The 14,487-nt window shown below is 42.0% G+C and overlaps 1 protein-coding gene across 1 annotated transcript in view; it reads left to right on the top strand.

Moving 5' to 3' along the window:
- GNAL (G protein subunit alpha L) overlaps positions 1–14,487 on the top strand; it is a 179,901-nt gene that overhangs the window by 52,008 nt on the left and 113,406 nt on the right. Inside the window, 1 exon segment of the mRNA XM_066341017.1 lies at positions 14,046–14,118. Coding sequence (XP_066197114.1) covers positions 14,046–14,118 — 73 coding nt within the window.

Raw genomic sequence — 14,487 nt, 5'->3', positions numbered from 1 at the left:
AATATACTGATCTGTGAGCAGGAGTTTTTCAGGAAACAGGAGTCTTACAGCTTCTTTTGAGAGACATTTTTATGCCCCATAAATCAGGAAGGAGAGTTTCAAAGGGCTAGTTCCTATCTTTATGTAATTACATATTCAGTGCAATCTTCTGAGATATGTATCATCTGTATTAAAAAGGAAAAGAGACTGCTGCTGACAGCTCTTACAAGCATGAAGAGTCAGAGGGAGGGGGTTTTAAAGTTTATATCATTCTTTTATGGTGGTTCTGGGTTCTCACACAACTCTTTGAAATCAACAATATGATTTCATGCAAAACTGCTGCTGATGGCACTGATTGATGCAGTGGATGGCAGGTATTGAAGAGCCCCAAACACGGGAGTACAGAGCAGAGGAGTGGTTTGGGGGAGAGGGGAAGGGGGTAAAAAGAAATTCATCAAAGAAGGCATCTATAAGAATTAGAGAATGAAATTTTTCATAAAATGATAGGTTAGTCCCGACAATTAGACTTGAAAAGCAATCAGGGAAGGGAAAGAAAAGTAAGGTGGCATTGTTTAATGCACTTACTTCCTATTCTAAAGATAGCTATCTCGATAAAAATGTCAGTGGTATGACACAGTAATTGTAGACCAGGATGTATTCAGTTTGCTCCAGCTGCCTGACCTTGCCTAGCTGTTGTCTGAAATGAAACAAGCTGTGTTCTGATCAGCACTTTCTCTGGGCTGCTGTGGAAAGTTATATGAACCCCCACTGGTGGCTGCGTAGGTTTTGTGAGCTATGGCACTGAATCCTGTTTGCTGCAGATTTTTCAAGCTCAAAGCAAAATTGTTCTGTATGTGCCCAGCTCTGCCATGCCTCTCAGAATACCTGGAATAATTCTTATTTGGGCTGTCTGACTTGTCAGGAGCTAAAGATTAAAACTGGCGAGCAGCCCAGTGAGGGTGCAGCTTCTTCATGTGGCTCATGTAATCACTGGGCTGCCACTTTGCAGTGTAACCAGTCTTGCTCAAGGTATGTTGACTTTTAGTAACTTGAACCCAAGTCTTCTGGCATTTTTACATGGAAAATACAGATCTTTCTTCTCCTGCCACCCCTCTTCCCCCCAGAAGTATCAAAAAGCAAGGTCCACTTTGCACACTGAAACTGCGTGACAAAACCCATGGCATTTGCAGGTGGATTCCAGTAACTTGAACACATTAGCAGATCCTGCAAGCTTTCATGTCTGAAACTGGTATGTTATCATGAGTTTGCCTACCCTTGATTTAAAGGTCCGTCTGTATTCTGCCTCTCAGGATTTTTGAGGACATGTATGCCTGCTTCGTAAGTGGGTTGATATGGACAGCTCTTTAATACAAGTTGTGGAAGTTGGCATCAAGAGTGAAGAGCTCAAAAATAAAATTAACAAAAATGAGACACAAGTAGGGATATACCTGCAGAATGAAATAAATTTCATTATGTCCATTTTAACTTCATAGCAGCACTCTGCAGTGATCCTTTTAAGCTTTCGAGCAGGTGTTTATCTAAGACAGTTTAATTTAGGCATATGCATGATTTTGTTCACTTTATAGAAATATGTATAGATTTTGAATATTCCCTATCTTGAATTTTGATGAAAGGCTTGGTCATTGGGAGAAAAAAATCTGAAATAAGGCAGTCTTTGTTGGCCTTGGATCCTAAGGCAGTTTCATCAGACTTCACAGAAACTCAGGCAGTAAAGATGAACACTCTGTCCATATTTGGATGGTGAGGAGCCCATGAAAAATTTGATGGATTTTAATTTAACTTTAAATGGAGAGGTAACTGCATACTAAGAGACAGAAAATTTTTACGTGTGTACATACAAACCAATAATAACATACCTATTACCTTAAGCTTTTAATTACATAATTCTGCATGGAGAAGAGGGAAGCTTTGATATGCTGCTTGCATATAATTTTAATTTTAAGGGAAATTCAGGCTTGCCTCAGTGTATTGATAGGTAAATGCTAATTTTCATATGTATTAGCATCAGTACACATAAGGCATTTTATTCAAATCGTACTAGCTTGCAGTTGAGCAGAATTTAGAGGAGGAGGAATTTAAAATACCAAAAAAAAAATACAAAGAATAATGTATTGTCACAATCCGTGTAGTGAATAGATACAGAGTACTTTTTAGAAGCATTTTTCTTCTGTCTTCATGAAGCATCACTGAAGTTGGCGTTGTTTTCATGAGACATTGAAGATATGAATTGTTTTCCCAAATGGATTTTCTCATTGCTTGAGGTCACTGGATGCCTTATGGGCTAAACTGAACAGCACTGTATTGAAGAAACTATTCCTTTTAAGTGAAGAAAAGCATGTATTAGCATTAACTTCTTAAGAAAAAAAAAGTGGATTCGCAATTACCACGGAAAATGCTGAGTCAGCAGCAGAGTTGTTAAACTGCATGCAAAAACTCTGTCACTTGCTGGTGACCAGCAAGTTTGACTGGTCACCAGCTCTGCACCTTTACATTCCAAGTTATTTACACATCACTGAGAATACACTCATTTTGGCTTGTTGCCGTGCAATGCAGTTGCTCAGCTGTATTTCCTGCCAGTAACCTTTACTTCCATTTCACAGTGATTTCTGGGCACTGATTGTTAGATCTTTAGATGAACTCACCTTGAATCCATTTCTAATTTGGGAAGAGAAAAAGGCATTTCAAGGGAGGGATTGATCAGATAATAATATAATATTTTTCATCACTAGATTTTAAACGTCTGTGTTAGAATGATTTTAGTTGTGGCATTGCACCCCACATTTGACTTACTATAAGATTCAGTCCTTTGTGCTGCAGTTGCTTAAAATTTTTACTGATGATAGAGTTTTGCATAATTTGCAGAGATTTAACTCTTCATGGATGTAACATCGTGCCTTTGCTGTGCATGATTATAGCAGATTTTCTGTGAGGCCCACAGCAGAGGTTTCTCTGCTTATCATTGATCTGTTAACCCCAAAACGTTCAAATGAACAGATTCCATGCATAAACTTGGAATATGTAACAAAAATATTTAAATCTGGGGTCAGGTATTCATGTGCCAGGTAAATTAAAAAATTTAAATTTAAAAAAACACCATAGCATACAGCTGGAATACAGGATGCTGTAAAAAAAACCAAACAAACAAAAAACCAAAAGCCAAACATTTTTTTGTATTGTCTATGGATAATAAATATGGCATTGGTTTGTTTAGTTTATTAGTAATCCAAATACTTCCATAGTATTTTTCAGTGTAAACCATGACTTTGTAAGTTGCCATCCTATTTTCAGTGAGAACAGTTAGAACAATTGTCTGCTAAGATTTAGTTCTTAAAATCTGATAGTATGCCTAAAAATAAAACAAACCACCAAACCCTAATAGTGATGTAGTGTTTGTTTTTTTACATCTGTTGATATTTTGAATTTTTGAAGTGCAGTCTATCCATTCATTATTTTCCAGAAAGGCACAGAAAAGAATCATAGAATGGTTTAAGGGACCTTAAAGATCATCTAGTTTCAACCCCCATTCCAGGGGAAGAGACACCTTCCACTAGACCAGGTCGCTTATGGCTCCATACCCATTCAAAAAGTTCATGGCAACAACATGCCATAAATTGTCCATTGTATACTAACACTAATTCAGGACTCCATGGGCAATTGAAACTACTAAAAACCACAGATTTTGGCAGTTCTGGGAGCATTTTGCCACAGCACCAGCTTTTTGTTAATCTTTGGCTGGATGCTCTGTGCAGTTTAGAGAAGACAGCCATTGGCTCCTAGTACAAATCACATAAAATTTCAGTGATAGCATATGGAAAGTATCCAAGTTAAACTGGAAAATGTAGGCACTTGACTCAGTGACATCTTTTTTCTCTTTTCAACATACCTTCTTGCAGGGTGTACATAGAAATAATCTGAGGGTTCAGAGAGCTGTAAATAGCAGAGAAGGTAACTGGGGCTGGGGAAGCAGTATGGTAAAGGCATGAAGGGAGCCGGAGGAGATTCACAGATTAGCGGGAGGCTATTGTTTGCTGACACAATAGAAGGAACAGGCTCCAAAAGGTGTGTGGACGCCTGCCATCTCTGCCTCCTTTCCCTCTGCTGGATGGGACTTCCCCAGCAGAAACGGCAGCTCACCATGATAAAGTGGAACATGATAAAAGGGATGCCCAAGTGCCCTCTCTCCCCTCAGAGAGTTGCACTACTCTCTGAGCTGGACCAGGCTGGATATTGGTGATGTTTTCTCCAGTCATGCTCTCACCAGATCCAGGCTCTTCTGGCAGCTTGAAACTTAATTTTTTTTTCTGTCTCGTTTACACATGGCTTGCAGCATCTCAAGCCAGAATTATTAAATTAGATGAAGCAGTTCAGTTTGGAATACATTAAATCGTTTTCTCTAGTCATGGGAGAGTTCTCTCGTACTTCTCTGGAAAGCAGCAACATCCCTTTTGGTTTTCTGTAAGGCAAAACCAGTGGTCCTGACCCACAGTTCTGGATACATCATTGCCTGCAACAGCCCTTTGCAGTGTTTCTGCTCCAGTAGGAAGCTGCAGCCCTTGTGCCCAGGGTGGCAAGGCAAGCCATGGTGTGCTGTGTGCTTCGCCTGGTCATCGCAGGCAAACACCCTGGTCTGATAAATCCTGCTCCTCCTAGTCTCTGATGCCAGCTATCCAGTGTAATCTTTTTCACCCCTCTTCTCTGTACCTCTGCCAATTTGTGTTCCTTTATATTCAAGGTAGATGACCAATGTTGATCATGTTTTCCACAAATTCCTATAATGTTAACATTTTTCTCTTTGTGAGGAGCACCTTATTTGGTATGTTCTGGGCCTCCAATTCGGTGGGGCAGGGAGGGCATATCCCTGTGTAGTTTTGATTTGTTTTCATGGTCACTCTGACAGCTCATGGTCATTCTGACATGAAATATTTCCAGAAATTAAGCTTTCAGAGGGGATCACTCTGACACATGCAAAAGAGCTGCATCTGAGATCCATATACAACTCATATTTGAGCATTTGCTATATTTTTCATAGTTTCTGCGTCATCAATAAAATTATATAAAAATAAATACATAGAATAAACTTCTGTTATGCACTCTGTGCCTTTTACAGATATACTTGAATCTTTCTGAATGTACAGCTGTCCATTCCCAAACACACTATAAATTGTTGCATGGACCACAAACATTTGAATGGTACTGAGGACTTTTAACCTAGCTTAATGTAAGTCATTTACATGTTCAGACAGAGCATCCTTGTGTGCTTTTACCAAACTCTTTGTATACAGCGTTACAGTGGTTTATATTTCTGATAAATATTTTGCAGGATTAGCCTTTTTAATAGCTGGTTTCCCCTACATCAGCAAGCAGCACCCTACGCTCTCTAAAGGTTAAGAACAGATTTGTCAATGAGAATTTATAGTGCTTGATTTTATTTAAATCAAGTGTTCTCAATTAGTGTCCATGTAAAAGAACTATGTAAAAGAATACAATAGTGATAATGTATCTAATGATCCTTAAGTGGCAGATTATGATCATATCTTTATTAGTGGTAGTAATTGTGGTGACAGTGTTGCTGACAGGTTAAACCATTTCTTACGACAATAGCTTTTGTGCTGTTGCATCGGGATCAGAAATGCAGTTCCTGAAGATTTGCATATTGTGAAGAATAGGCTGCAAAGACATGGAAGCATAATCTTGTCATTGTGTTTAGTGATGTGGGTGGCAGATTGTGTGTAGCTGATTCTGAGCAGGAAGAGTCTGCATATGGGTAGGTTTAAAGCCCTTTAAATGTTTTAGGATTGGTAGGCAAATTGGTTGAGGATATAAGTGTTGTTGTAAGTTGTTAAATATTCCAAGCAGCTTCTAAAACCTTCTCAATGTTTTAAAACATGCAGTGCAGTGTCTGAGCAGCTGCATTATCTGAAATTGCTGGATTAAACCCCTTTTGCACTTGTGCTATTCCTAACCTCCTAAATGCTGTGATAGTTCTGCATAGCATTGTGCTGCATCATTGGGACATTAGGATTTAAAATTTTAAGGAGGTTGAGAGGCATCAAGCTGGAACCGGGTCTCCTTAAAATAAAATAAAAAAAAAAAATGAATGAACCAGAAAACCCCAAACCAAAAAAACAACCAAAACCAAGCATACAATTATGCAGCTTGTACAGAAACATGGCACCATTGTTGATAACTCTGAAACTTGAAACCCAGAGAAAATGTCACCACAGTTTAGGAAGTTTTCTCTCATTGTGCGTTTCTATTGTAAAAACAAACTTTTTCTTTCCCAAAGTATGTGAGAAAATACAGATTCCTCAGTAACTTATTAAATGGCTTGTTCCAAAATGTCTGTAAGTTCTGTGGACTTTTCAACCTTTCCCCTTCTCCTTCGTGCACCAATGCTTTTATCACCTTTCACCCCAAGTGAAATGATCCTGTGAGAAATATTTGCTCTGAAGAATCTAATCCATGTTATACAAGCAGCCCAGTAGATGCTGGAAAAAACCTCTGGGTTTTAGTAACAATAAGTAAAATCATATGGGTTTGAATTTCATTAACTCATTCTATCAGAATAGCATTTGAGACTAGCAGTGAATAAAGTGAATAAGTAAACAGTATAAAAAGATAAAAAAGTAGACTTACTTTCCAGGAGATTATCACTCTTTGCTTAAGATTGTTTTTCCCCCTCTCCCACATAGGTATGCAGATGGAATAGTCGTCTATATAAGTAATGTATCTGCTTAGTCTTCATATTAGCCATTTTCTCTATCCAGAGAAATAAATAAATTCCTGTCACGAAAACCTGAAGTTTAACTGTAACATAAACCTCATTGTGGAAAGGACCATGTGGGTCAACAAGCCATGTCTCTTCAATTATGAGCAAATATGTGAGAGCTATTTAATCCAGAGATTATCTGCTTTGTACAAATATACCATAGAAATACTTATAGGAAACTTAAGATCTAATATCACAAAATGCCAAGAAGAACATGACTCAACAAGTATTTGTTACAAGCAGATGTATAGTTTAAAAAATTAGATGCATAATGAGAAAAATACTAGGTTGTTGTTTATTCAGTTAGTTTTGATATTTTATCTGGATTTGCTAGTCATGCAGTCAAGCAAAAGCTGTATATCTGTGGTAAATATTATTGACGTAAATCAGGTTGTGAGTGCATGAGGCTACCAACTTCTGGCAACATTATTTCCTGAAGCGAATTTTTAATGATTGCTCTTGTGTGTAATTGCATGTTGGGATCCTTAAACAGGGTTAAGAGGCAGTTACAGAATTCCTCACTTCATGCTAAGGTAGTTGTATGCAATGATTTTCTATATTTGTAAGGATTTTCTGTTAAGAGATACCAATAACCATGCAGCCACTCACAGGAATTGGAGCATAACTTTTTTAAGTTGTGGAGACTTTTTTTTGGGAAAATCAACAATTTCCTGGGGTGGCTAAAACTTGATTTCTCAAGCAGAGAAGTTAAAACAACTGAGAAGAAACAAAAAGGTATCTCTAAGTTTATATCAAGATAGAGGGGTTACACAAGGAAACAAGGAAATCACAGGCCAGATTGTGTTGGGGGTAAATGTAGAGAAAATCTAGCTCAGCAGAATGCTGTTTAAAGACCAGGGGTGGAGGCAGGCATGCTATGACAGTGAGTGTCCTGCTCAGTGCCTTGGAGTTAAAGGTGAGGTTAAGGCACATCACATGTATGTTCAGTGTCTCACAAGTTAGTTTTCCTCCCAGCTGTTTCTGTCCAAATAGAGAGATCATGACAGTTGATCTGAGCATTTACTATTAAATGCAAAATTTTATGTGACATTCAAAACCTTTTACAAACTGCAGGCAAATGACTTGGCCTTGCTGTTACAGCTGTGCAAGATGTTAGTCAGCATGTTGCAGAGAATCCAGGACATGTCTCCTGTATAGATTTTACTCCTTTACTGAAAGTGGTAACTTCAGCTATATTTCTAGCTGACTTCTTTATTTATTGATTAATTCATTTCTAAATTAGGGCAATATTAGCATGTTTTGCCTGGCTTTATTTAAATCTGTTTAATCCTGATGACTCTCCTAAACAACTGATTAGAACTAACTTTCCACTGCCTTAAAATGGGAATGTATTGCCTTGTTTGGGGCGCGTGGGGATGGGTGGAATTGGGAAATGCCCTTGAGGTGTCCAGCCAAGTGAAATTTTTCATGACAGAAAAGTGCCTCCTGTTATGCCCAAACATAACATATCCTATAATACAGTTGTCTTGCAAATTCATCAAAAGACATGTCCCTTTTGCTTATGGCAAATGCATGCATGTCATTTTAACAATGTTATTTCATTGTAAATATGTAAGAATATTTAAAACACAGGAGGTTGCTTAGTCTTTTAAATGCTATTAGGATGTGGCTGGATTTATGTTAGTTTTCAATCAGCTGCTTCTGCCTCTGGTACCAACAGATGGACGTGTGTGGAATGATGCCATGTAAGTCTCTCTTCACAGATAAGGAATTTCTAGTCAGAAAAGACAAGAATAAACAGTGGAATTATTTTACCAATAAGGATCCAAAGGGAAACCCTGAGCTGATGGGATGGCCATAGCAGAAGTTCCCTGTTCCTTGTGCTTTCTCGTGAACATGGATGAGGACTAACTAGTTTGGATGAGGAATAACTAGCTTGAATAAAAGAGGATTGTCCTCTTTCTTTAGTGTTATTATACTGCAAATCTGCTTTTCACCTGATGCTTTTCCACACAGGTGTCCCGAGGAGCATCTGGATCCTGCTTAGATCTAATCCTCCCCTTCACAAATGCTTTCTCAGTGCTAAAGGCTGTCATTGTCATTTCTGTGGACTGCTGCCTGCAGTTTTTCTATGGAAAACTTTTCTTTTTCTTCAGACTATTACCTTTAGCCCACAGTCTTCTACTCCATCACGTCACCTACTTTCTCCCTTTTGCTGCTTTCTCTGTTTTGCTCCCTGTGCTGCACAAAGATAGGAGAGGAGCGGGCACTGGAGAAGTTGGTTTGTCAGGTGAGTTACATTGTGGCAGCTGCCAAGTAAAGGAGTAGGGCTTGGAAATGGGGACAGCAAACCCTGTCAAGGAGCCAAGGAACTACTCAGAGCTTTGCCAGGCCCCTCAGCATTGCTGACCCTCTTCTGCATCAGTGAATTTGTCCTTAATCAATGGACATGAGGGCGATTTGGGATCAGGTCCACGGTCACTGTGGAAATGCATACCTCATCGTTTCTGGCATCTCTCCCATCCTGCTTCTTAAAACAGATAAGCCCCTCTCAAAAAATTGTAATGACTTTTTTGAGGTCATGGGCTTAAACAAAAGGATGAAGGTTAGATTTTTTTGGAGTGTGATATTTGCTTCTCTGCAAAGTATGTACTGTTTTTTTTTCCTAAACCCTTACTCGGTATTTTTAACACAGTTAGTCATATTTTTTTTAGTTCATGTATCTTATAAAACTCCAAATGTAGCCTTCCACAGAGTGTGTACTTTTGTGTTAATATTTGACATCTACAGAGAGAGAAACTTACCAGTAATTTATTACTAGAGAGAAAGAATTATTTTTCTTGAATTCCTATGCAGTTACAATCATTTTTCTGTTTTTTTTCTCCCCACTTTGATGCTGAGTAAAAACTCAACCACTAGTGAGTTTCATATCCTGATTTGCAGCAGTAGGCTACATGAAAAAGAGAGGTCAGTGAGGAGAAGCAGAGATCAGGTCACCAGTGTTACTCACCTAATGCCTATACTTGAGGACAGCGTCAGCCAAGAGTTCAGAGATGCCTGTGAAAGTTGAGGCAGGAAGACTGGCAAGCTGGAAGAATCTCTTTACCAGTGGCTTAGGTCCCTCCAATGCTTTTGATTACCTCCATCTTTCCATTTGCTCTTTTTCTCTGAAAACAGAACCAAAGCCACAAAGGAGGCTATGTAAAGGGAAGATGGGCTGCAAATGGTCTGCAGGGTTGCTGTATGGAAACTTTCTCCACTTTTACCTAGTGTTTGCAGTAAAAAGCTCTGTATCAGTCCTGCTCTGGACTGAGGGGGGGGGTCAACCAGGTCTCTAAGTTGCATCTGTAGGAGCTCTGCATTAATTCGTACTGGGGTTTTGTCGCTTCTCACTCCAAGCAGAGCAGGCACGAGAAACGAGACTGACTTTGTGGGAGGGGTGGCCACCTATTGTGGCTTCAGCTGGGTTGTCAAATCTTCCTCCATACAGGAATGCAGATACAGCCTCAAGCAAGCAGCTTGTGCTCCCCAGCATTCAGCCTGAGGCTCACAAATGGTGCATCCTGAGGTGGGAACTCAAAGGCAGGACATAAAGGTGTGTCCAGTTTCCCTCCAGGAGGGCTTATGCTGTACTGCCTGGTTTCACGAGGGGATAGCACCAAGTTTGAGCACAAAAGCAGAAGATGAATCTCATTTTTTGCACACAGATATCCATTCGGTGTGTACTTATATTTATAAATATATGCATATATAAATGTGCAAACATAAATAGATGTATGTGTACATAAAGTTGCCTAATATGAAGGCAATGTGAAATACCTCATCTTTCAGGAACTCAAGGAGGATCCCGCATTGGTTGCGTCAGAAGAGAGGGGAAGACCAGCAAGAGTCTTCTTTCCTTTGTCCAGGATTTTGGTTTTATTCCTGTGTACAATTTGTACTGGAAGTTGGTTTGGTGAAGCAGCACTGCTGCAACCTTTTATAGAGTTTTAGATTTATCTGTGTGCAGAGGAGACATATTCATATGATAGCTATGATTTCTCTCTGGAAAAAAAAAGACCTGTGTCCAAAGGGGGTGAAAATTTCTCTATTGTTTATTATTGCATCTAGGATTTTGTAGTTCAGTTATGTCAGGATAAGTACTGTGTTTGAGAAAAGCAAAGGGAGGGTTGGGAATATAATTACAGCTAAAAGTTCTTTCTGGAAACAGGTTGCTTGCGCGTGTCATTTTTGAACTGTGTGATCTTTTCTCGGGAGGAAAAGACCCAAAAGGGTCATGGGGTTTTTCGAGGGGGAGAGAGGAAATGAGAAACACTTTCCCTCTTTTGGAGAAAGGTAAAAGCAGGATATACCAGGATCCTGTAAAATTCTATTTATTGGCACTGAGCCGCTTCAAAGCAGGGAACAAGTCTGCACCGAAAATCCCAATGTTAGTACGTGAAAGAGGAAAACTGCTGAGGAGAGGAGGGGAAGAAACAAGGCAGATTCCTACAGACTGACTGACACTAGCCAGATTTGGGATTTAGGTTTCAAACTGAGGTATTTACATAGGAAATAAATATGGCTACACACATCTTGTGCTTCATAAATTACAGCTTCCGACACTGAAAGACTATGAAAATTCAGACCCAGTTAGTGATTTCTTACCAAGCCATTCAGTTTTGAGCTCTCATAGTGCTGTGGCAGGGAGCAAACATGACTGCTCTTCACAGAAGCTATTAATCATATATCCTGTGTCTGACAGCCCCCAAAACCAGCAGTCACCCTGAATTGTGCTTCCAAACCTATCTGTATCTGAGGTGCTTTTTGCCTCTCCAGACAGAAAAAAATGTCAGCTGGGGGAAAAGCAGTTTGTCCTAAAAAAAACGCAGCTCAGTAACACTTAAAATGCATATTTTGGCCTGGCAGATCCTGTCAATCCTGTAGTGTGTTACCTCCCCCCTCCCCACAGGCTCCCCTCACCTATGTTAGATGGAAGATGAAAACAGCTTCCAGAGTCAAGATCAAGCAGTACCATAAAACCACATATCTGGCACTTGAATTCCACAGTCTCCTGAAAACTCCACATACCCAACCACAGGTGGAGCAGTACCTGTTCATTTTCTGGGTCCTGCCCTTTTCACCTTCCTCTGATGTGTGCTCAAAGCAGACAGTACCAGTTTCTCTTCCTTGATTCAGCACTTCCCACCTGAGTGAGGGAGCCATGGAAAAAAACCAAAACCAACTAAAGTAAAATCCTTCTGCTTCTGAAATCTAGTTTCATTTTGCTACATGCATGTCAAGACTTTTTAGATTAAAATGCTATTTTTTTTTAATTGAAGTTGAGGGCAATCTCTCTTCCATTTTACTCGGGACCAAGATTTTGCACACGTATGTACCTATCATAATATTAATTTTTCAGTAAGCCATCTTTGAAAGTATGGGGGACTAATAATTTTTGGAGATAAAAGCTGAAAGTGTTTGGGGACTCCAGAGTAACGTCCATCCTTTTTCCGGTGTTCTTGTGCCTGAATGTATCGAGCATCACGTTTGAGTTGTGCAAGTGGTTTCTACGCAGGGGGAGTTTAGGAAGAGCCAGGTGCTGTACTGCTGCTTTTGCACTGAGGTGCCAGTTTGCAAGGCAAGAGGTTTGAAGCAAAAAGGAATACCTATAGGGTTGTCTAGCTTGAAGTTTCATTTTAGGATCTAAAATGGAGGCAAATGAAGGAACGGAGATACGGCTTCTTGTCGACATTTGTTGTTGTAGTGATATTAGACATGTGTGTTATCATGTTCGGATTGCACATTACCGTGAGCTGTTTGGACAGCTTGATTTTCTGGTTCAGCTGATGCAGTTTGGAATATTCAAAGGGAAAAAACGGCCCATGTGCTGCCGGGACTGCTTGTGTGGAAAGGGACATTTTGTTGGTTAAGAAGTCGAGGCAGGGTGTTTGTGGATATGCGTGCTCTGTGTCGGGGAACCCGCGGGCAGACCCCGGCCGCTCCCACACCCCAGTGCCGGCGGCTGGCTCCCGGCGCTGCTCCCGCAGGTCAGTCGCGATGGCAGCCATCACCTGTGCCAGCCTGGGATTCCAGACCCGGGAGCGCCGACCCTCGCTCTGGTGCCGGCCGGGCGCCTCCCGTACCGGCGAGGAGCGCGGGGAAAGGCCGAGGGCAGCCCCCCGGGCCCCTGGCTGCCCCTGCGGCAGGCCGCGGGCGGGGGTCCGGAGGCCGCAGGTCCCGCGGCGGCGGTGCCAGCTCCGGGTTTTGGCGGCGGCAGCGGGGCCGGGGGCGGGGGGCGCGGAGCCCGCGGCACCGCCCGGCCCGGCCCCGCGGGATCCAGGTAGATCCGTCCGGCTTTTACCTTTCTCCTTCGGCTCCCCTGCGCCTAGGGCTGGCAGCGGGGCTGTTTCCTGGTCTCGCAGAAAGAGGCAGTGCTGAGTTAGGGAGACAAAAATAGACCTTTACAGAGAAATATAGGGATTGTGTGCGCGGTGGGGAGGGAGAGCGGAGAGCGGCACCCGGCTGGTTTCCAGGAGGAGCCCTTTTCTCCCTCTCGTTGCATGTTAGGCATTTTTGCACAGCTTTCTCCCCCCACCCCCTCCCCTCCGGGGCAGGGTTACCTCTGCCGCCTGCTCTCCGCATCTCTGGTGGGGAGCGAAGCAGCCAACTCCGCTGCGATCGGAAAGCGGCCAGAGACCATTTTATGTGAGCGAGCCGGGTGGGAAGAAGCGGAGAGAAACCGTCGCAGGGACACACACGGATATAAAGACTTGTCTTCTGCCTCCCCCCCTCTCCCTGCCCCCGTGTAAATACTAAATCTGAGAAGGCAGCGGTCTGACATCCACCCTGAGCAGCGGCTATGGGGTGTTTGGGCAACAGCAAAACGGAGGATCAGCGTATCGATGAGAAAGCGCAGCGAGAAGCCAACAAAAAAATAGAGAAGCAGTTGCAGAAAGAGAGGCTGGCTTATAAAGCGACACACCGCTTGCTGCTGCTGGGTAAGGAGGAAGCGGCAGAGGTGGGGGCCGGGGCGAGCGGGGCGAGGAGGGGGCAGCAGCCCCAGCCCCGGGGCGGCGGGCGCAGCCGAGAGGGGAGATGCGGCGTGCGCCTTGGCTCTGGAAAAGGTGGGCTGCTCTGTTGAGCAACGAGCCAGGCGTCCACGGATCGAGCTCAGCGCCTGAGCCACATGGATGCACGCATACAGAAATGCTGCCGAGGTGGGAGATGCTGTCGCGTCCAAAAACAAACAAACAAACAGAAAAACCCACCTCTCCGACCCCCCCAGCCTGAGCCGTGTATCACAATGTTCTCCCTTTCCTTCTTTCTCTTTTAGGAGCTGGTGAGTCAGGAAAAAGCACTATTGTGAAACAAATGCGAATCCTACATGTCAATGGATTTAATTCAGAGTAAGAATTATTGACACTTTGTGACTTATTTTTCCTTAAATGTTGGAAACAGGTTAACACACAGTACGCTAGGAGATTTCAGCTCTCATCCCCTGTGTTTTGGTGGCTTGACACTGTGTTTTGAGGGAGGGAGGGGAGTGAGAATAAGGAAATTGCTGCTATTGTATGTTTGCATTTTCTCCTTCTGGCCCCTTTACTGTATTTTACACTGTTGCTACTGCAGCGCTTGACAGGCCCCTGTGTAGCAACAACATGGCGACTACTTTTTACATAGAAGCAAATAACCAAATATTGCATCTGTCTGTAATATAAAAATACATGTCAAATCATAATCAGGATGACACTGTGTGCTGTTTTTCCGGTGCTGGG

This window comes from Sylvia atricapilla, chromosome 1 (genome assembly GCF_009819655.1).
Source record: "Sylvia atricapilla isolate bSylAtr1 chromosome 1, bSylAtr1.pri, whole genome shotgun sequence".
NCBI lineage: Eukaryota > Metazoa > Chordata > Aves > Passeriformes > Sylviidae > Sylvia > Sylvia atricapilla.
Note: the sequence above shows the minus strand (reverse complement) of the source record. Positions and strands in the feature narration are given on the sequence as shown.